Source organism: Thalassophryne amazonica, chromosome 8 (assembly GCF_902500255.1).
Source record: "Thalassophryne amazonica chromosome 8, fThaAma1.1, whole genome shotgun sequence".
NCBI classification, from domain to species: Eukaryota; Metazoa; Chordata; class Actinopteri; order Batrachoidiformes; family Batrachoididae; genus Thalassophryne; species Thalassophryne amazonica.
The window spans coordinates 32,082,334-32,105,732 of NC_047110.1; the positions used below are offsets into that span (position 1 = coordinate 32,082,334).

General features: G+C 43.1%; 1 protein-coding gene and 1 long non-coding RNA gene across 2 annotated transcripts in view; both read left to right on the top strand.

Annotated features, from left to right (window-relative positions):
• The window catches only part of LOC117515410 (cellular retinoic acid-binding protein 1), a 37,316-nt gene extending 27,187 nt beyond the window's left edge, over positions 1 to 10,129 (top strand). The window contains exon 4 of the mRNA XM_034175973.1: positions 9,768 to 10,129. Coding sequence (XP_034031864.1) covers positions 9,768 to 9,818 — 51 coding nt within the window. The 3' untranslated portion in view covers positions 9,819 to 10,129. The remainder of the gene's footprint in view (positions 1 to 9,767) is intronic.
• Positions 10,130 to 13,427: 3,298 nt separating this feature from the next.
• LOC117515060 overlaps positions 13,428 to 23,399 on the top strand; it is a 31,639-nt gene continuing 21,667 nt past the window's right edge. The window contains exon 1 of the long non-coding RNA XR_004562021.1: positions 13,428 to 13,440. This is a non-coding gene — a long non-coding RNA (uncharacterized LOC117515060). The remainder of the gene's footprint in view (positions 13,441 to 23,399) is intronic.

A 23,399-nucleotide genomic window follows, 5' to 3' on the forward strand; every position in this document is an offset into this window, starting at 1 on the left:
ATAGTCCAGACCCGAGCAGGGGCCAATCCTGACAATGACAAACACACAGACTTAGTTTAAAGATATTTTGTCATTGTATGGTCTGTGTGCTCACGTTTCTGGGTTTTTTGTTGTTTTTGTTTTTATGGTTGGATTGCTGGTAGTTTGGGGTTTTATTGATGTTTTTTACTACTTCATAGTTCCCTTTTGAGTTCCTGGTTTAGTCATGCATTTGGCTAGTTTTACAAGTGTGAGTGAGCATTGTTTTGGTTTCTCTTCCATGTGTTCATTCATCTATTTGCCCTTCCTGTGAGTACAGCCATTTAGTCTCTCTTCACACCTGTGTCTTTTTTCTAATCACACACCTGCTTAAGTTTCCCTTCATTGCTACAGTAAATTGCTCTCTGCTGTCTGTATTGCTGTAGTTTATTTTGTGTTGTTCTTTGTGTCTTTGTTTATAATTCATCCCCATGTGATCTTTAATATTTTTGTTTTTAATCATCATCCAGTAGTTACCAGGTTTCAATTCAAATTAGACTTATATAGCGCCAAATCACCACTATGCTGCCTGAAGGCACATCACATGATGAAGTAACCTTGCCAACCCCCCGAGCAAGCACACAGGTAACAGTGCTAAGGAAAAACTACCTCTGGTGTTAATAAGGAAGAAACCTCAATCAGACCAGACTCGGAGGGGTGACCCACTGCTTAGGCCAGATTAACAGTTACAAGGTTTCAGTTTTATTCAACTTTTTATCAGGTAAATGAGCCATTTTAAATTGCAATACGCTGCTGTGTGACCAAACTAACCAACTAACCAAAAACAGTACACCTTATAAAAACATTCCAAATGCATCATTGTTCATTTAATCAATATATACTTCAGTGATAGAATGACAGCTCTCTTTACTATGATGGTGTGATCTGTGTGTTTGTTTTGCAGAGTTGTTTTGGATTAATGCAGGGGTTTGGGTGCATTGTTTCTTTGCGTTAGATGTTCTCCATCATCTGAATTTTGCTTTAGTAGGTTGCTTCCCTCATTCGCTGCCATTGGTTTTTCTGCTGTTGGTGCAGTAGAATGTTATGGTTTTTCCGTGTCACAACTGGTTGGTTTCTCTTCCTGTTTTTTGAGCATGCACTCTGTCTCCTGTCTCTGCAATGTCACACCTGCATCATGTTTGTCAGTATGCTCCTGTTTCATGTTGTCTCATACCTGTCACAGTTTATAAATATAATACTTGGTTTTAGTTCATGTTTTTCAGTCCTGTCTCTTGTGATTCCATTACCTGTACTTCCTCTCATGTACTCCTCAGCCCTTTGGCACCGTCCTGCATTTTGTCAAGGTTGTCATTGTGTGTTCAGTACTTCATCTGGTAAATAAACCATTTTACTGCAGTAATCTATAGTGTACATCTGGGGTTCAGTTTCCTGCATAACTGCAAATTCACATTTACCTTCACCAATTGTCCGAGGAGCATGAAGATTACATGATATCTTAAAAAAATAGTGATGATTTTATGGAAAGCTCATCCCTGGGTTTGGCAAGCACTGGCTACATTTTGAGGCAGGTTTGCTTTTTGTCCATTCCTCTTTGCAGCACCTCTCAAGCTCCATCAGGTTGGAAGGGGAGCGTCGGTGCACAGCCATTTTCAGAACTCTCCAGAGATGTTCAATCAGATTCAGGTCTGGGCTCTGGCTGGTCCACTCAAGGACATTCACAGAGTTGTCCTAAAGACACTCCTTTCATATCTTGGCTGTGTGCTTAGGGTCACTGTCCTGCTGAAAGATGTGCCCCAGTCTGAGGTCAAGAGGACCAGTTCCTGCTTCTGAAAACATTCCCACAGCGTGATGCTGTCATCACCATGCTTCGCTGTAGGGATGGTGCCATGTGCCTTTTACTAAGAAGTGGCTTCTTTCTGGCCACTCTATCATACAGGCCTGATTGATGGATTGCTGCAGAGATGGTTGTCTTTCTTGAAGTTTCTCCTCTCTCCACAGAGGAATGCTGGAGCTCTGACAGAGTGACCATCAAGGTCTTGGTCACCACCCTGATTAAGGCTCTTCTCCCCCAGGTGCTCAGTTTAGGCAGACAACCAGTTCTAGGCAGAGTCCTGGTGGATCAGAACTTCTTCCATTTACGGATGATGGAGGCCACTGTGTACATTGGGAGCTCCAAGACAATCCTGTCTTGGAGATCTACAGACAATTCATTTGACTTCATGCTTGGTTTGTGCTGTGACGTGCACTGTCAACTGTGGGACCTTATATGTAGACAAGTGTGTGCCTTTCCAAATCATGTCCAGTCAACTGAATTTACCCCAGGTGGACTCAATTAAGTTGTAGAAATTTCTCAAGGATGATCAGTGGAAACAGGATGCACCTGAGCCCAATGTTGAGCTTCATGGCAAAGACTGTGAATACATGTACATGCGAAAAAACTTTTTCACATTGTTATTATGGGGTAGTGTGTGTAGAATTTTGAGGAAAAAAAATGAATTTCACAGATTTTAGAATAAGGCTGGAATATTAAAAAAAATGTGGAAAAAGTGAAGCGCTGTGAATACTTTCTGGATGCACCGTAGTACACTTGCCTCCCAAACACAATATTCCTGGTTCAGGAGTGGCTGTACCCAATTACCCAGCTAGAGCTGTGAAAACAAAATCAACATGTGGATCCCAAATCACACCTCTTGTGGTGAGCTCGAGCGAAATGGAAAAAAAAAGAAAACTCTCATTGAGAAATCTCATTGAGTTGTATTTATTTATTTATTTATTTGTTTATTTATTTTTCCAGAATTATTCTGGCAACCACAGCTACTTACTGCAATTTATCAGTGGGACAGTACTACAACAGTACATAACAGTAATAAGCTGTTTAATGTTACAGTAGATAAACTGTAGAATAACAGTATGAAGCTGGCAACTTTAGCTGCCAGTGGTTTACTGCTAATTAACGGGAAAAACTTCACATTGTGCAATTGCAACCACCAAGTGCACAATGACTCTTCTGCATGATATTCAGTGTGTTTTCAGAGATGAATATTGAAGACTTTCAGGATATTTTTGTGTAAGAACTTCCACTTGGGGCATCTACTGTATCAATTTTTTTGCAAGTCCTAAACCCAGATTGTGTGCAAACTACTGCAAAACTTCTGATACTGAAGTTTTGCCAGATTATATCTGGGAGACTTAGCAGATGCAAGTGTGGTAAAATGCAACTTATTGCTTTGGGGAGCTTCAACAAGTCCGTGTTCAAAGTTTACTACTGGGTACTTCTACAAGTATAGACTGCAGCTGTGACGAATACCTAAATGGCATTTGAAAACACGACCTCTGTGAATTGGGTAATAAGTTTTCAGTGTGCCCAGACTATTTCACAACGTTCAAACATTATTACAAAATTCCCTGGATCAACCACTTTATCTGGATCCACCAAATGATCTAGTCATTATCAGTTCCAGGATAAGCCCAATATTTTCAGCACATCTGGTGAAAAAGGGGTTAATAAATCTGTTCAGTGTCCCAGATATATAAAACAAATCAATAAATAAACAAATAAATAAATAAAACAAAGATACGTGGGAAACATTAACTACCTTGACAGTTTATTTTTTAAAAATATACATGTTTTATGTAGCTTATCTTTTTATGTGTAGCTTCAGAAGACATGAGAAGCATGAAGATGAATGTCATAGTAGCTAAGAAGTGGCTAATGAACTGAAGCAGGCATTGCAAGACATCACCATGGAGATTTATCTGTAAAGGATACGAGAGGCCGTTTCCAAAAAAGCTTGACTTTCAACCTTCTGGCAGATACATGAAAGGAGAACAAGAGGAACTGCTGCACTGTCAGAGCAGTAATTCCCTTCTGTGTTTCACCACATTAATATGGGTAGGAGTCAGTGAGTTTAAAGCCCCTCAACCATTTACACACAATCATCCAAAATCAGCAGAGCAGTCAAACAGTTCTCAGGATCTCAGCAGCTTCCCTCGCTGGATGCTCCAAGATCTCACGGTCTGTTTAGATTGTAGAAAATGGAAACTTTTTTTTTTTAATCGCCAGATGTTTGTATGGACAAGAGGGCAGAAAGAATCCCAGTGTTCTACCTGGCACAAAGTGACAATGCAAATGCCATCGCTAGTTTCCATCTTGATTCATCCATTTTCTTCTGCTTCATCTAGGGTCAGGTCGCGGGGGCAGCAGCTCAAGCAAAGCCGCCCAGGCTCCCGATCCACACACACCTCCCCCAGGTCCTCTGGGGGAACCCCGAGGTGTTCCCAAGCCAGTTGAGAGACGCAGTCCCTACAGCGTGTCCTGGGTCTTCCCCAGGGCCTCCTCCTGATGGGAGGCGTCCAGGGGGCATCCGGAAAAGATGCCCGAGCCACCTCAGCTGGCTCCTTTCGACATGGAGGAGCAGTGGCTCGACTCTGAGCTCCTCCAGAGTGACCAAGCTCCTCACCCTATCTCTAAGGGAGCGCCCAGCCATCCTGCGGATGAAACTCATCTCGGCCGCTTGTACTCGCGATCTTGTTCTTTCGGTCATGAGCCAAATCTCATGACCATAGGTGAGGGTTGGAACGTAGATAGACTGGTAAACTGAGAGCTTTGCCCCCCTGCTCAGCTGTCTCTTCACCACGACGGTCCGATACAGCGACTACATCACTGCAGACGCTGCACCGATCCATCTGTCGATCTCACGCTCCAACTGTCCCTCTCTCGTGAACAAGACCCCGAGATACTTAAACTCCTCCACTTGAGGCAAAGACACTCCACTGACCTGAAGAGGGCAAGGCACCTTTTTCCAGTGGAGAACCATGGCCTCGGATTTGGAGGTGCTGATTTTCATCCCGGACGCTTCACACTCGGCTGCAAACCGCCCCAGTGCACGCTGAAGGTCCTGATTTGACGAAGCCACAAACAACAGAGATGAGACTCTGTAGTTCCCAAACCAGACCCCCTCTACACCCTGGCTGCGCCTAGAAATTCTGACCATAAAGGTAATGAACAGAACCGGTGACAATTAATCAGGAAATTATATAACTGGAAACGAAGCTTTAAAAAAGCCCACTTGCTTATGAACCTGCAGACATGGAACAAAAATGTCAGAATGGAAAATAAACACAGTAAATGCTTCACTAAGTGATAATACTTAAATATGTTCAGTGCAGTAATCCTGAAAGATTTAATGTCTCATAGAAGTAAAAAAAAAGTTGAAATCCTGGAATATTTTGTCTTGCAGAGGAACAAAAACTCGTCATTGCATCCAGACATCATTCATTCTTTTTCAGGGCAAATGCAACATCATCCGTATCATTTCAGTTTCCCCAAAAACTGCAGTGCTTTCTGTGCAGGTTGACGGGGGTACGGCCAGTCACCGTGCAATGGTCTGATTGTCTGTGGCAGTTCACACTATAAGTGGGCCACATTTCCATATCATTTGCATGATCTGGTTAATTGGTTTAAAGTCGATTTTCTCCAGGGTCTTCAGTCAGAAAATGACAGCACACAAGAATTCAAGGATTTCAACCTTGTTTATTCAGAAGAGCGACTTTTTAAAGCAGTTATAAAACACTTTCTTTTGGTTTCATCATCAACCTCTTGCAGTTATGACCTAGATTGATGTGCATAATTTGAACTGTGAGGTGAATCATGCAAAAATAGGATTTCACTTGAACAGTTTTGATAATCAGGCTGCTGAAGTCTCTCATACCCCAAATGTTACAGTGTTACTATGTTATTAATGATCTATAAAGGGTTTGTACTCTTCTGTTTTAATGGAGAACATTAAGGTGGCATTTTCATTAGCAGCTTAACCAAACCAGATTTAGTTTTTTGTTTGTTTGTTTGTTTGTTTGTTTTGTTAGCACACTTTCATTTTTATAAGTGATCTATATCTAATCTACCTGTTCTCAAAACAGTCACATCGTTAGAAATCTGATTGGAACTGTGAAACCCAGCAAAGGCCAACTCAGCAGTTTGTAAAAAAAACATCTTTTAAAACAAACAAATGATTTGGTTCTGTTATATTTTGCTATAACTAAATAAACCCAGAAACGCAGGCAGCAATCAAAGAGGTAAAGTGAAAAGCAACGTGATTTAATGTTAACAAAACTCATAAATCCAGTCCAACGACAACGTGGATGAATAGCGTCCAAACAAACACAAAACGAAATCCAACAAGACGGTGACAAGAAATGAACACAACACAAATACAAGAACACTGCTACAAACAGGAGGTGACAAAAAAAATCTCAAAGTACTTACAACCAAACATGCAGGGAGGAACCAAAGGGAAGGAACTGGCAACTAAACAGGGGAATGGTGCAGGCTTAAATGCACAGGGGAACTCATGACAAACAAGCAACAGGTGTGGGAAAGTAGGGGAGACAGGGTCGAAACACACGTGCTGAATAAGACATACCGAAGATGACTTAAAACTAAACAGAAACCGGGAGGATGAGTAAAACCAAAACACAAAGATAACAAAAACACAACCTAAGAAGTGTAGCGGGATGAAAGTCCCGGGTCCTGATTGAAAAGACGTTCCTGCTAACTTGGCTAAAGGGGATTTCCCCTTTGGCTGACCTGCTAGAGGAATGGTCTTTAGTACAAGCCATCTGGGTTCGATCCCACCGCCGTCCCGGCCACAAAGGTCCTACGGTCACAATCTGGCATCACAAATAGGATGTGGGTAGTCACAGAACATACTCAAATGCACCTGTGACTTCGGGACGAAGTCAAAAATGGTGGGGAGATATGTAGCGGGATGAAGGTCCCGGGTCCTGATTGAAAAGACGTTCCCGCTAGCTTGGCTAATGGGGAATTCCCCTTTGGCTGACCTGGTAGAGGAATGGTCTTTAGTGCGAGCCATCCGGGTTCGATCCCACCGCCGTCCCGGCCACGAAGGTCCTACGGTCACAGAAGGAAATCACGAAACCAAACATACAAAAGTGAACCAAGTGTAAATCATGGAAGGCTAACATGATGAACCGAGGAACACAAGATGAAGACCAAATGACATAGGACACGGACAGTGGACAGGTCACAAGGACAATGACTAAACACATAGAGACACAGACAGAGGACTGATCACAGAGAAGACAAACATGAGGACACAGACGTAACACCATGACAAAAAGCACACACACACCAAAAGACAGACCACAATTAACAACAAAATGGACAACCCACAGAAACAGACAGGGGGACCGGGAATATCAACAACAGGACACAGACGTGGACAAAGAACACACCACAACAGGTTCACACTATTCAGAGACGATCTGGGGCTGTAAGGATTAAAACATCTCATCCTGCCACTAGAAGATCTGTCTTGATCATCGCCAGCACACAACCTAAAGTGCAACCTAAAGCACTGTTGCATTTGAGAATGTCCAACTCCATCATGCTACTTACACAGCATGCAAAGCGAGTGAAAAGTAATGCTGCATTTACAAAATGAACATTCCATTGTTTTCAGTGAGAGGATGACAGAAAATTCCACCACCACTGGTTGTGAGCACAGCAAATGTGCACCACACAATGGCACTCGCTATAAAAAATGCAGAATTTTCAACTTTTCCCTCATGCTATATATCAACAAAAACAAACCGGACGATGTTTTAGTTGTAATGATAAGAAACTACAGGCAACGAGAGATGGATGATTTTAAGTGCAGAGACACACAGTTTTACATCAGTTTGTGTGATATGACAGAGAAATTCTGATGGAACATCACTAAATGTTAACTTTTTAAGCAATTATCAGACCCAAATGCTTCTTTTTTACGATAACATGCAAAACACTAAAAGTTTGTATCTTCCAATCAAGCTAAAAATTGCCCGTGTCTTAATAAGACAGTTTGTTATAACAGCCGGTATGTCAGTTTTTCTACAGTCAACATGTGAATGTAGCATAAGGTACAGGTTTGAGAGAGGTCATATTTAATCATTTAATTATTCTTGGGTGTATTTGGACATGATATGAATCAAATATAAATATACATGAATCAGTATATTAATTAGTTAATTATGGTGGGACATCAATAAACTGCGTTTTCTTTACATTGTACAATACATTGCATTACATTGTATTTAAATTGCAACTCATTTTATGTGACATGCACCATGTTTGGTTGACATCCATATTTTCCAGAGTATACTTCACCCTGGAGTATAAATCCCATGTTTTTTTTCCTGTATTATTGGCTCTTCAGTTTGAGATTGATGTGCATTGTTGTAGTGTACTTTATTGACATTTATTCTTTTGTTATTGGAGCTTATTTTCTTTAGTGCTTTGCAGTAGTTCTTGCTCTGCATGTTAGTGTAGCAAGGTGAAATCCAGATTGAAAACATGTTCCTGCTAGCTTGGCCAGTGGGAAATTCCCCTTTGGCTGACCTGGTAGAGCTCTGGTCTTCAGTTCGAGCAGTATGGTGTTCGAATCCCACTGCTTTCCCGGCCACAAAGCTAGGTCCTCCAGTCACAATAGTTTAACCAGTGTTAAATTAACACAGACAGTGTACATATGGTCCCACACTGGGTCGTTGTAGGACCATATGTACACTGGCCGTCTGAATTTAACAGCGTCAATTTAACACTGGTGATTTTTGCTAAATTTACAGTGTGTACTCCACTGCCCCCATGATAAAATATCCAACATAAATACACCCAATACACCAGGTAATGGGGATGTGGGTTGGCCAGTGAGGGCTAGAGGAGCCTGGCCTGCGGCTCTGAGGGGAGGAGCTCTACTACTCTGTACATAGCCAGGGTGCAAGGGGTTTGCAGTGGCTCGCTGAAGGTACCATGCATATGTTTGTGGGTCCCTGGCCATGGCCCTCGGGTACTTTCTGGATTATCCTGGACATTGGTTTATGGTTAGGACTCATGGCGGGGTGCTGTATGGTGGTCCTGCCACTGTCCTGTGGTCTTCAGGGGATGGGGGTGGATCTGGATATGGTCTTAGTGGTGGTGGTAATGGTGAGCTATAGGAAGCCACTCTGGGTGGTAGGTGTCACCTTCTGAATGGCTGGAGATGGTACATGCCTGGCATGACAGCTGGGGAACAACTTTTTCCTTGGATCTTGTGTGGGAACCTGATCCCCAGGGGGTATGGTGGTGTGGCAGTGGTTGTTTTGTTGCCAGCTCTTGCTCCAATCAATCCCAGGTGGGGCATTGGCCCACTTGCTCTATGGGGTTTTGGATTCTGTCTGACCTTAAGACTGGAGGATTGTGTCCTATATGTCATGCACAGAGGGCTGCTTCGTTTCCATGTACAGGGAGATTGGGTGCTCTCTTTCACTGTGTGACTGCGGTCTCACATTTAGGTGGCATAGGATACTGTCCTTGTCATGGTGTATGTCCTCTCCCATGGTTATAGGGGTACTCTGTGATATTTGATGTACTTCCAGGGCTCTGCAGGTCATGGTGCCACATCTTAGTTTGGGGGCTATGTGGTACTGATGCAGCTCCTCATAATCATTTACAATGTTACAATTATTTTTATCTTTCAGAATGGAAAGAGTCAGCAAATTGCTGCTGCATCAGGATTAAAATTGTATGAAATTGTATGTATTGTTAATGATGTGACGTATGCTGGAGTGTTATAAAGACAGATAAGTGGTTTGAAGAAAAAAAGACGAGTGTCTCCTAAGTTCACCATGAGGGAGAAACTTCTGGCTTTAACACTGGAGATTATTAAGACATTGATCCATTTGTAACTGTGAAACTGGCTCCATCCATATTTATTGAGCATGATGACTAAAACACGTACTTTTGTTTCTTACAGATATTTGGGGCAGATGATGTTGTCTGCACACGGATTTACATTCGGGAATGAAGCTCTACAGCCTCAACAGGATACAGCAGACAACACAGGGCAAATCTCACAATTTATTCAAACCCACAATAGTCTGTCATGCTAACATGCTACAGAATTGCAAGATATTCTGTGTAATGTCTCAGTAGCAATCTGCATAGTCTCTTACATGCAATAGTGATGTTTGTGTAATCTGGTTATTGTGTGTGCAGTACAGTAGTTGTCTATCTCAAAGTCCATTCCGCCAAAACTGCAAATGTTTTTTGTAGTAATTGGTCACCAACTGCATCCAGTAAGTATTCATATTCCATGTCATGCAACAATAAAAACAATGACTAAAAACCGTTTGAGTACCTCGTGTTTCTTTTCAACAAACCCTTAATGTACAAAGATGAATAACACAGAGTGCGGATCTGTCATCATGTGGAGTTTTAGTCAGATCTATAATTATTTGAATGGTGACACAATTTGTGTAGCTTTGCCTGTCTACTCCACCACAGCAGTTGAAATTAAATAATTGAGATGTCAGCCTGTATGCTGATGATATATTATTGGTTTTGCATGAAAAAGCGGCTTAAATGCAGTGAGGACTAATCAGGGTAATAAGAAACAACTGAGTTGAAACACAATAAGAAGGCTCCCGCAATGCATAAAGGAAGACGATGTCAAAATAAAACTAAACATGAAGCAGGTGAAGCAGAACATGACAATGTCAAGCTTATTGAAATATTCTTGCGAATTTTATTATTGACTGATTTATATAAAGTCCAATAAATATTCATAAACTTGAAAATGTTCACGTATCCATACCCTGACCTGTTTAAAGAGAAACAGCTGTATGTGCTATGATATGTACAGTAGTGTTCAGAATAATAGTAGTGCTATGTGACTAAAAAGATTAATCCAGGTTTTGAGTATATTTCTTATTGTTACATGGGAAACAAGGTACCAGTAGATTCAGTAGATTCTCACAAATCCAACAAGACCAAGCATTCATGATATGCACACTCTTAAGGCTATGAAATTGGGCTATTAGTAAAAAAGTAGAAAAGGGGGTGTTCACAATAATGGTAGTGTGGCATTCAGTCAGTGAGTTCATCAATTTTGTGGAACAAACAGGTGTGAATCAGGTGTCCACTATTGAAGGATGAAGCCAGCACCTGTTGAACATGCTTTTCTCTGAGGAAGCCTGAGGAAAATGGGACGATCAAGACATTGTTCAGAAGAACAGCGTAGTTTGATTAAAAAGTTGATTGGAGAGGGAAAAACTTATACGCAGGTGCAAAAAATTATAGGCTGTTCATCTACAACAATCTCCAATGCTTTAAAATGGACAAAAAAACCAGAGATGCGTGGAAGAAAATGGAAAACAATCATCAAAATGGATAGAAGAATAACCAGAATGGCAAAGGCCCACCCACTGATCAGTTCCAGGATGATCAAAGAAAGTGCTGTGACAGTTAGAAGACTCCTGTGTGATGCTAATTTATTTGCAAGAATCCCCGCAAAGTCCTTCTGTTAAATAAAAGATGTGCAGAAGAGGTTACAATTTGCCAAAGAACACATCAACTGGCTTAAAGAGAAATGGAGGAATATTTTGTGGACTGATGAGAGTAAAATTGTTCTTTTTGGGTCCAAGGGCCACAGACAGTTTGTGAGACGACCCCCAAACTCTGAATTCAAGCCACAGTTCACAGTGAAGACAGTGAAGCATGGTGGTGCAAGCATCATGATATGGGCATGTTTCTCCTACTATGGTGTTGGGCCTATATATCGCATACCAGGTATCATGGATCAGTTTGGATATGTCAAAATACTCGAAGAGGTCATGTTGCCTTATGCTGAAGAGGACATGCCCTTGAAATGGGTGATTCAACAAGACAATGACCCCAAGCACGCTAGTAAACGAGCAAAATCTTGGTTCCAAACCAACAAAATGAATGCCTCACAGATGTGAAGAAATCATGAAAAACTGTGGTTATACAACTAAATACTAGTTTAGTGATTCACAGGATTGCTAAAAAAGCAGTTTGAACATAATAGTTTTGAGTTTGTAGCGTCAACAGCAGATGCTACTATTATTGTGAACACCCCCTTTTCTACTTTTTTTTTTACTAATAGCCCAATTTCATATCCTTAAGAGTGTGCATATCATGAATGCTTGGTCTTGTTGGATTTGGGGGGAATCTACTGAATCTACTGGTACCTTGTTTCCCATGTAACAATAAGAAATAAACTCAAAACCTGGATTAATCTTTTTAGCCACATAGCACTACTATTATTCTGAACACTACTGTATTTACAACCCCAATTCCAATGAAGTTGGGACGTTGTGTAAAATGTAAATAAAAACAGAATACAATGACTTGCAAATCCTCTTCAACCTATATTCAATTGAATACACCACAAAGACAAGATATTTAATGTTCAAAATGATAAACTTTATTGTTTTTGTGCAAATATTTGCTCATTTTGAAATGGATGCCTGCAACACATTTCAAAAAAGTTGGGACAGTGGTATGTTTACCACTGTGTTAAACCTTTCCTTCTAACAACACTCAATAAGCGTTTGAGAACTGAGGACACTCATGATTGGGTATAAAAGGAGCATCCCAAAATTCTCAGCCATTCATAAGCAACGATGGGGTGATGATCACCACTTTGTGAACAACTGCATGAAAAAATAGTTCAACAGTTTAAGAACAATGTTTCTCAATGTTCAATTGCAAGGAATTTAGGGATTCTATAATCTACAGTCTATAATATCATCAGAAGATTCAGAGAATCTGGAGAACTTTCTACATGTACGCGGCAAGGCCGAAAACCAACACAGAATGCCCCTCATTCCCTCAGGCGGCACTGCTCAGGAACACTCCAAAAAAACAATTGTCAGTTGACACAGTTCGTCACTACATCTATAAGTTCAAGTTAAAACTCTACCATGCAAAGTGAAAGCCATAGATCAACAACATCTAGAAACGCCGCCGCCTTCTCTGGGCCCGAGCTCATTTAAAATGAACAGACGCAAAGTGGAAAAGTGTGCTGTGGTCTGATGAGTCCACAAATCAAATTGTTTTTGGAAATCATGGACGTCATGTCCTCTGGACAAAAGAGGAAAAAGACCATCCAGATATTACCAGTGCAAAGTTCAAAAGCCAGCATCTGTGATGGTATGGGTGTGTGTTAGTGCCCATGGCATGGGCAACTTACACATCTGTGATGGCACCATCAATGCCGAAAGGTACATCCAGGTTATGGAGCATCACATGCTGCCATCCAAATAATGTCTTTTTCAGGGACGTCCCTGCTTATTTCAGCAAGACAATGCCAAGCCACATTCTGCACGTGTTACAATAGCATGGCTTCGTAGTAAAAGAGTGCGGGTACTAGACTGGCCTGCCTGCAGTCCAGACCTGTTGCCCATTGAAAATGTGGTGCATTATGAAGCGCAAAATACGACAACAGAGACCTTGGACTGTTGAACAACTGACGTCATACATCAAGCAAAAATGGGAAAGAATTCCATCTACAAAGCTTCAACAATTAGTGTCCTCAGTTCCCAAATGCTTTCTGAGTGTTGTTAGAAGAAAAGGTGATGTAACACAGTGGTAAACATATCACTTTCCCAGGTTTTTTGAAACGTGTTGCAGGCATCCATTTCAAAATGAGCAAATATTTAAACAAAAACAATAAAGTTTATCAGTTTGAACATTAAATATCTTGTCTTTGTGGTATATTCAATTGAATATAGGTTGAAAAGGATTTGCAAATCGTATTCTGTTTTTATTTACATTTTACACAATGTCCCAAATTCATTGGAATTGGGGTTGTACAACAATCCTTATATTTACTTTGTCCATTTACTTGTGAACTTTGAAAATGGAGGGACTATGTATACAAACAGCAATCTTATTCTTAAAGGGTTTATGTGATATGTTTTTGTTAAATACCATGAATTAAACATGAAACTACACAGTACAAGTACATCTTGTTTTATTTCAACTTCATTGTGATGGTGTACAAAGGCAAAATTACCAAAAAAAAAGGAACTATCCACATATTTACTGGCATAACTGGAAGTTGAACTTTTTTTTTTTTTTTTTTTTTAGCAATTTAACCCTCTGAGGTTGATGAATGCGCCAGTGTGTCCAATTCATGTTTGTATTAATAAATCAGTGATGGAAGTGTCACCTCTAGTTTCAGTCTCTGTTCTATCTCGGCCTCACAGCCAATCCTAGAGCCCACAGATGGTAATGTGGTGACCAGCGAGGAGAGTGTGTTGAGAAGATGAAAGGAGTATTTTGAGGAGCTGATGAATGAAAAAAACGAGTAAGGATGAAGTGAGGGCAGCTATGAAGAGGATGAAGAGTGGAAAGGTAGTTGGTCCAGATGACATTCCAGTGGAGACATGGATATGTTTAGGAGAGATGGCAGTGGAGTTTCTAACCAGATTGTTTAATAAAATCTTGGAAAGTGAGAAGATGCCTGAGGAGTGGAGAAGTGAGCTGGTTCAGATTTTAAGAACAAGAGTGATGTGCAGAGCTGCAGTAACTACAGAGGCATAAAGTTTATCAGACACAGCATGAAGTTAAGTGAAAAAGTGGCAGAAGCTAGGCTTAGAAATCAGGTGGAGATCTGTGAGAGCAATATGTATATACTGTGAAAGAGCACAAATGCTATGTTTGCACTGAGAGTACTAATGGAGACGTATAGAGAAGGAGTTAGTTACATTATGTGTTTGTGGATTTAGAGAAATCTTATGACAGGGTGCCAAGAGAAGAGTTGTGGTATTGTATGAAGAAGTCTGGAGTGGCAGAGAAGTATGTGAGAGTAATGCAGGACAAGTAGTACAAGGACAGTGTGACAGTGGTGAGAAGCACAGTAGGAATGACAGATTGATTCAAGGTGAAGGCAGGATAACATCAAGGATAGACTCTGAGTCCTTCCACTCCTGTTCACAGTGGTGATAGACAGATTGATGGACAAGATCAGTGTCTCCATGGACTATGATGTTAGTAGATGACATTATGATCTACAGTGGCTTGCAAAAGTATTCAGCCATTGGTATTTCACACATTTTAATTTGTTTATGGCATTTCAGATACAAAAATTAAATCAGGCTTTTCAATATAAAAATTTCAAAAATGATCTTCCTTAGACTCAAACTGAAAGTAAATCTCTACAAGTTGATATAAATTAAGTAAAAATATAAAAGCCAAGATGATGGATTGCAATCAGCCCCTTTTGGTATACGAGGTCTGTCAATAAAGTAACGGTCCTTTTTATTTTTTCCAAAAACTATATGGATTTCATTCATATGTTTTTACGTCAGACATGCTTGAACCCTCGTGCGCATGCGTGAGTTTCCTCGTGCGCATGCGTGAGTTTCTTTGTGCGCATGCGTGAGAACCCTTGTGCGCATGCGTGAGTTTCCTCGTGCGCATGCGTGAGAACCCTCGTGCGCATGCATAAGTTTTTCCACGCCTATCGGTTACGTCATTCGCCTGTGAGCACACCTTGGGAAGGAGTGGTCCCGCCCCCTTGTCGGATTTTCATTGTCTGGAAATGGCGGAATGAAAATGACTTTTTTTCCATCAGAATTTTTTCAGAAGCTGTTAGAGACTGGCACCTGGAAACCATTCGAAAAATTTATCTGGCTTTCGGTGAAAATTTTACAGAAAATTTTACATGTCTATCTCGGTTTTCAATGCTTACCAGTCCAGTAAGTATCAGTGAAATTGTGGAGAGCTGGACATGTCCAAACTTGTCCTCTGACATGCCGAAACGGAGGTGTTCCTTTGTCTTGCTTCCAAAGCGAATCGGTCTTTACGCGCGAAGCCTCCACGTGGCTTTCCATGACAAAATCTCTTGTTAAAAGTGAAATCTGGAAAATGGCTGATGTCCAGCTCTTGTGATAACCAGAGAAAGAGCACACGACGGTCTCGTATCCACAGAGCCATCTGTTTAGAAATGGTCCGGTGGCTTGTGCCGCGTCGTCGCGGCTCGGAGCGCGGTGCGCCGAGTGTCCTTAAAGGGGTCCTTAAAGCTGTAGTAACAGACCTTATTCTCTGTGAAGCCCGTAAAATTTTCACCGAAAGCCAGATAAATTTTTCGAATGGTTTCCAGGTGCCAGTCTCTAACAGCTTCTGAAAAAATTCTGATGGAAAAAAGTCCAAATCATTCCGCCATTTCCAGACAATGAAAATCCGACGGGGGGGCGGGACCACTCCTCCCCAAGGCGTGCTCACAGGCGAATGACGTAACCAACAGGCGTGGAAAAACTCACGCATGCGCACAAGGGTTCAAGCATGTCTGACGTAAAAACATATGAATGAAATCCATATAGTTTTTGAAAAAAATAAAAAGGACGTTACTTTATTGACAGACCTCGTAAAACCTGTAAATAATCAGTTTAATTGCTAGTTTTCTTCAGACAAGTCAGGAGATGGATACATGAACATTTTCAAGTCACTGAATACGTCTTGAACTTTATTTACATCCGTTATGAAGAAATACAAACAATATGGTACTCTACGGTAAATCTGTGTGGAGTAGACAGTTCTCAAAAACTGAGTGACTGTGCAACAAGGAGAAGAGTGAGGAAAGCCACCAAGACACCCAGACAACCCAGAAGAAGTTACAGGCTTCTGTTGCTGTGATTGGAGAAATTGTGCATAGTGCATACGAGGTCTGTCCGTAAAGTATCGTACCTTTTTATTTTTTTTTTAAACTATATGGATTTGACTCATATGTTTTCACGTCAGACAAGCTTGAACCCTCGTGCGCATGCGTGAGTTTTTTCACACCTGTCGGTGACGTCATTCACCTGTGAGCACGCCTTGTGGAAGGAGTGGTCCCGCCCCGTTGTCGGATTTTCATTGTCTGGAAATGGTGGAATGATTTGGGGGTTTTTTTACATCAGAATTTTTTCAGAAGCTGTTAGAGACTGGCACCTGGAAACCATTCGAAAAATTTATCTGGCTTTCGGTGAAAATTTTATGGGCTTCACAGAGAATAAGGTCTGTTAGTACAGCTTTAAGGACCCCTTTAAGGACGCTCAGCGCACCGCGCTCCGAGCTGCGACGACGCAGCACAAGCCATCGGACCATTTCTAAACGGATGGCTCTCTGGATACGAGACCGTCGTGTGCTCTTTCTCTGGTTATCACAAGAGCTGGACATCAGCCATTTTCCGGCAGATTTCACGTTTAACAAGAGATTTTGTCATGGAAAGCCGCGCGGAGGCTTCACGCGTCACGACCGATTCGCTTTGGAAGCGAGACAAAGGAACACCTCCGTTTCGGCGTGCCAGAGGACAAGTTTGGACATGTCTATCTCGGCTTTCAATGCTTACCAGTCGAGTGAGTTATAAGAGAAATTGTGGAGAGCTGGACATGTCCGAACTTGTCCTCTGGCACGCCGAAACAGAGGCGTTCTTTGTCTCGCTCGAACAGCGAATCGGTCGTGACGCACAAAGCCTCTGTGCGGCTTTTCATGACAAAATCTCTTGTTAAAAGTGAAATCTGCCAGAAAATGGTTGATGTCCAGCTCTTGTGATAACCAGAGAAAGTGCACATGACGGTCCCAGCTCCACACAGCCATCCATTTAGAAATGATCCGGTGGTTCGTGCCTGTCATCGCGGCTCGGAGCGTGGCGCGCCGAGCGCCATTGTGGGCAGTCCTTAAAGCTGTAGTAATAGTCCTTATTCTCTGTGAAGCCCGTAAAATTTTCACCGAAAGCCAGATAAATTTTTCGAATGGTTTCCAGGTGCCAGTCTCTAACAGCTTCTGAAAAAATTCTGATGGAAAAAACCCCAAATCATTCCGCCATTTCCAGACAATGAAAATCCGACGACAGGGCGGGACCACTCCTTCCACAAGGCGTGCTCACAGGCGAATGACGTCACCAACAGGCGTGGAAAAACTCACGCATGCGCACAAGGGTTCAAGCTTGTCTGATGTGAAAACATATGAATGAAATCCATATAGTTTAAAAAAAATAAAAAGGTACGATACTTTATGGACAGACCTCGTATTTTGCATTTTGTATCTCCAGTTATACAGCTTCATGATAAAGTGGAACAGAGGAGGGATTTCTTTCACTAAAACATCAAATCTAGGCTTAAATATCAGATGTACCTTCTGGCAAATTGTAGCTGAAGTTTCAGGTCTTCTTTTTAATAAAATCCTCCTCTACACCACTACATCATGAAGTTGTATAACTGGAGATACAAAATGCAAAATATGCACTATGCACAATTTCTCCAATCAGTCTTGGTTGCTTTCCTCACTCTACTTCTTGCACAGCCACTCAGTTTTTGAGAACTGTCTACTCCACACAGATTTACCATAGAGTGCCATACTGTTTGTATTTCTTCACAAGTGATGTAAATAAAGTTCAAGACATATTCAGTGATTTACAAATATTCATGTATCTGTTGTGTGTTGGGGGGTTTGGCTGGATGTTTTTGTGTTGTTTTCTTTTCTTTGCTCTCCAGGTGGTATGCAAACTGGTTTTTGTCTGTGGAGAAGGTGCTGGCAGAAGAGTCCTTCACCCTCATCAGCATGATTTGCAGCACCTGTGGATGATGCTCACGTGCAAACCTAAAGACTTTCAGCTGAAGCAGATAATGAGATGGCGTTCTGCATTTAAGCCATGAGTGATTCAAGCAGAATTGCCGGGAACTCGACCTTGTGACGTTCGTTTGTGAGACGCTGAGGACCGCGCCTGGGTTTGACACATCGTGCCTGTGAAGGAGGACGGGTGAGGGACACATGCTGTCAGCACGCATCAGAGGTGATTGATTGTCTGAATAAGTGTTAATAGTAATTTGGTATTTTGTTACGCAGTATATTTGAACATTGATGAGAATTGTGCAGCTCGCTTCTCACGGCCGTGGCATGCGGACTGATGATCCTCCACCTGTTGTGAGAAGCTGCTCATTTACATAAAGCTTAAATTCAGACCTGAATGTGTTGCTGATAGTGTGTGCCTTTGAAGGATATAAGTTGTAGCTGTTGACTTACCTCACCAATTCTATCCTTCACAGAGAGTCAGTTTGTCGTGTCCACCTGGGGGGTGTTTGGCGGTGAATGTGAGTCCAGAAGCGCCGGGCTTCGATCCCTTTGGGCGCTGGAGAGCGCGCCGTCCTTCACTCCGCCAGACAAACCCTATTTTATGTTGTACACTGAGTATTGCACAAGAGGGGAAAATAAAACTGTTTTGTTTTTGGAACCGCTTTCTGGTTATTTAGCGCTGGGTTCAGTCAGACGCAGGTCCGCTCCTCAACCCGCATCGACACATAACAGTATCCATCCCCTGACTTGTCTGAAGAAACCTGGCAATTAAACTAATCATTTACAGGTATTATACCAAAGAGGCTGATTACTTATGCAACCCACCATCTTGGCTTTTATATTTTGAATTAATTTATATCAAGTTGTAGAGATTTACTTTCAGTTTGAGTCTAAGGAAGATAATTTTAGAAAATTTTATATTGAGAAGCCTGATTTACTTTTTGTATTTGAAATGCCATAAAAAAATTAAAATGCATGAAATACCAAGGGGCTGAACACTTTGGGCAAGCCACTGTATAGTGAGAGTAGAGAGCAGGTTGAGAGTGGCCTAGAGATGTGGGGGATACTCTCTGGAGAGAAGGAGAATGAAAGTCTGTGTGAATGAGAGAGAGCCCAGTGGAGTAGTATGGCCACAAAGAATAGAGGTGGTCATGGTAGATGTCAAATATGGTGTCAACTATCCAAAGTAATGGAGAGTTTGGTAGAGAGATGAAGAAAAGAGTGCAGGCAGGGTGGAGTGGGTGAAGAAAGGTGGCAAGGGTGATTTGTGACAGAAGGATATCTGTAAGAGTGAAGGGGAAAGTCTACAAGGCAGTTGTGAGACCAGCTATATTGTACGACTGGCAGAGCTGGAGGTGGCAGAGCTGAAGATGTTACTACTGTATTTGGGAGTGGTGGGCATGATTAGGAATGAACATATTCGAGGAACAGCATTACATCACTGTACCTCTCTACTCTGATTCGCTGCCTTCATGTGCTTCCCATAATGCAACACAAGTCTGGGGAAGCCCCTGCTTGATCTGACATCACTGTCAGACTGTGTTGGTCTCAACTGCTGCTGCCAAAAGTAGTTCAAGGTCATCTGTTCTTTTGAAAATTGAGCCTTCAGGGGAACATTTATTTTTTTCTCAACAACACAAATGTTGATTGAATTGTACAGTCACATTATGAATACCCTACTTAAAGGCTAATAAATAAAATTATAGTGGTGCCAGTGAAATTTCTTTTCATGACTTATCTTGAAAAAGCTCAGTGGCCCCATACTTTTAAATGCAGGAATGAATGTATACTAACAAATGAAATGAAGTTGACCACACAAAACATGAAACACATTGGGCTCATTTTCAATTCAATTTCAATTTCATCCATCCATCCATCCATTTTCTTCCGCTTTATCCGGAGTCGGGTCACGGGGGCAGCAGCTCAAGCAAAGCCGCCCAGACCTCCCGATCCACACACACCTCCCCCAGCTCCTCCGGGGGAACCCCAAGGCATTCCCAAGCCAGCTGAGAGATGTAATCCCTCCAGCGTGTCCTGGGTCTTCCCCGTGGCCTCCTCCCAGTGGGACGTGCCCGGAACACCTCTCCAGCGAGGCGTCCAGGGGGCATCCGGAAAAGATGCCCGAGCCAACTCAACTGACTCCTTTCGATGTGGAGGAGCAGCGGCTCGACTCCGAGCTCCTCCCGAGTGACCGAGCTCCTCACCCTATCTCTAAGGGAGCGCCCAGCCACCCTGCGGAGGAAACTCATTTCGGCCGCTTGTACTCGCGATCTCGTTCTTTCGGTCATGAGCCAAATCTCATGACCATAGGTGAGGATCGGAACATAGATCGATCGGTAAATCAAGAGCTTTGCCCCCCTACTCAGCTATCTCTTCACCACGACGGTCCGATACAGCGACCGCATCACTGCAGATGCTGCACCGATCCGTCTATCGATCTCACGCTCCATCCGTCCCTCACTCGTGAACAAGACCCCAAGATACTTAAACTCCTCCACTTGAGGCAAGGACACTCCACCGACCTGAAGAGGGCAAAGTACCTTTTTCCAGTGGAGAACCATGGCCTCGGATTTGGAGGTGCTGATTTTCATCCCGGACGCTTCACACTCGGCTGCAAACCACCCCAGTGCACGCTGAAGGTCCTGATTTGACGAAGCCAACAGAACCACATCGTCCGCAAACAGCAGAGACGAGATTCTGTGGTTCCCAAACCAGACCCCCTCTACACCCTGGCTGCACATAGAAATTCTGTCCTGGCGGAGGCCAACGTGCACTGGAAACAGGTTTGACTTACTACCGGCAATGCAAACCAAGCTCCTGCTGCGGTCGTACAGGGACCGGATAGCCCTTAGCAAAGGACCCCAGACCCCGTACTCCCGAAGCACTCCCCACAGGGTGCCCTGAGGGACACGGTCGAACGCCTTCTCCAGATCCACAAAACACATGTGGACTGGTCCATGAACTCCCATGAACCCTCGAGCACCTGATGGAGTGTGTAGAGCTGGTCCAGTGTGCCGCGACCAGGACGAAAACCACACTGCTCCTCCTGAATCCGAGGTTCGACCATCGGTCGAATTCTCCTGTCCAGTACTCTGGAATAGGCCTTACCGGGGAGGCCGAGGAGTGTGATCCCCCTATAGTTGGAACACACCCTCCAGTCCCCCTTCTTAAACAGAGGGACCACCACCCCGGTCTGCCAATCCAGAGGCACTGTCCCTGATCGCCACGCGATGTTGCAGAGGCGTGTCAGCCAAGACAGCCCCACAACATCCAGAGACTTAAGGTACTCAGGACGGATTTCATCCACATCAGGGGCCTTGCCACCGAGGAGCTTTCTAACCACCTCGGTGACTTCAGCCTGGGTAATGGATGAGTCCACCTCTGAGCCCCAGTCTCTGCTTCCTCTTCGGAAGACGTGACGATGGGATTGAGGAGATCCTCGAAGTACTCCTTCCACCGCCTGACAACATCCCCAGTCAGGGTCAACAGCTCCCCACCCGCACCGTAAACAGTGCTGGTGGAGAGCTGCTTCCGCCTCCTGAGGCGTTGGACGGTTTGCCAGAATCTCTTCAAGACCAACCGATAGTCCTCCTCCATAGCCTCCCCGAACTCCTCCCAGACCCGGCTTCCTACCCTCCCAGCGGATCCAACTCACCACCAGGTGGTGATCAGTCAACAGCTCTGCCCCTCTCTTCACTCGAGTGTCCGAGACACGTGGCCGAAGGTCAGATGATACGATTACAAAGTCGATCATCGACCTCCGGCTCAGGGTGTCCTGGTGCCACATGCACTTATGGACACCCTTGTGCTCGAACATGGTGTTCGTGATGGAGAAACTGTGACTAGCACAGAATCTGTGCTAATTTCAATTTCAATTCAATTTATTTCCATTTATATAGCGCCAAATCACAACAGAGTTGCCTCAAGGCGCTTCACACAGGTAAGGTCTAACCTTACTAACCCCCAGAGCAGCAGTGGTAAGGAAAAACTCCCTCTGAGGAAGAAACCTGAAGCAGACTAGACTCAAAGGGGGGACCCTCTACTTGGGCCATGCTACAAACATAAATTACAGAACAATTCACAGAACAATTCACGGACAAATATACAGTAGTGTTCAGAATAATAGTAGTGCTATGTGACTAAAAAGATTAATCCAGGTTTTGAGTATATTTCTTATTGTTACATGGGAAACAAGGTACCAGTAGATTCAATAGATTCTCACAAATCCAACAAGACCAAGCATTCATGATATGCACACTCTTAAGGCTATGAAATTGGGCTATTAGTAAAAAAAAAAGTAGAAAAGGGGGTGTTCACAATAATAGTAGCATCTGCTGTTGATGCTACAAGCTCAAAACTATTATGTTCAAACTGCTTTTTTAACAATCCTGTGAATCACTAAACTAGTATTTATTTGTATAACCACAGTTTCTCATGATTTCTTCACATCTGTGAGGCATTAATTTTGTTGTGTGGGCCGCCAGAAGAGGAGGTACTGCTGGCCCACCACCAGAGGGCGCCCTGCCTGAAGTGCGGGCTTCGAGAGGGCGCTGCCGCCACGGACACAGCCGGGAGTGACAACTGTCACTCATTAATTCCTGACAGCTGTCACTCATTCTTCATCATCTCACTCCATAAAACCCAGACGTCATCTCCACCTCATCGCCGAGATATCGTACTTCTTTGGAGGTAATCTTCTCTGCCAGTATTCTGTGATTTCAGGAGCTATTGTTTTGCAGCTGTCAACCAGAGGACTGGCGTGGGTCGCGACTGTTTCGTCCTACGTCTGTCAGATAAGTGGTTAAACAGACGCTGCACAAGTGTGTGTTAGAGGTGGAGGTGGCATTACCACCGTTGTTGTTACGGGGTGTACACACACCCACACTTGACTGTCTTTGTTCTTCTCCAGCAGTACCAGATCCGACAGTCGGGGACGGTGATCACCTGGGAATTCGGGACTTGGCGGCTCCAGTATTCACCAGGTTCGGTGGCGGCGGAAATCGTGTGGTTCCGGCTCTTCTCAGGA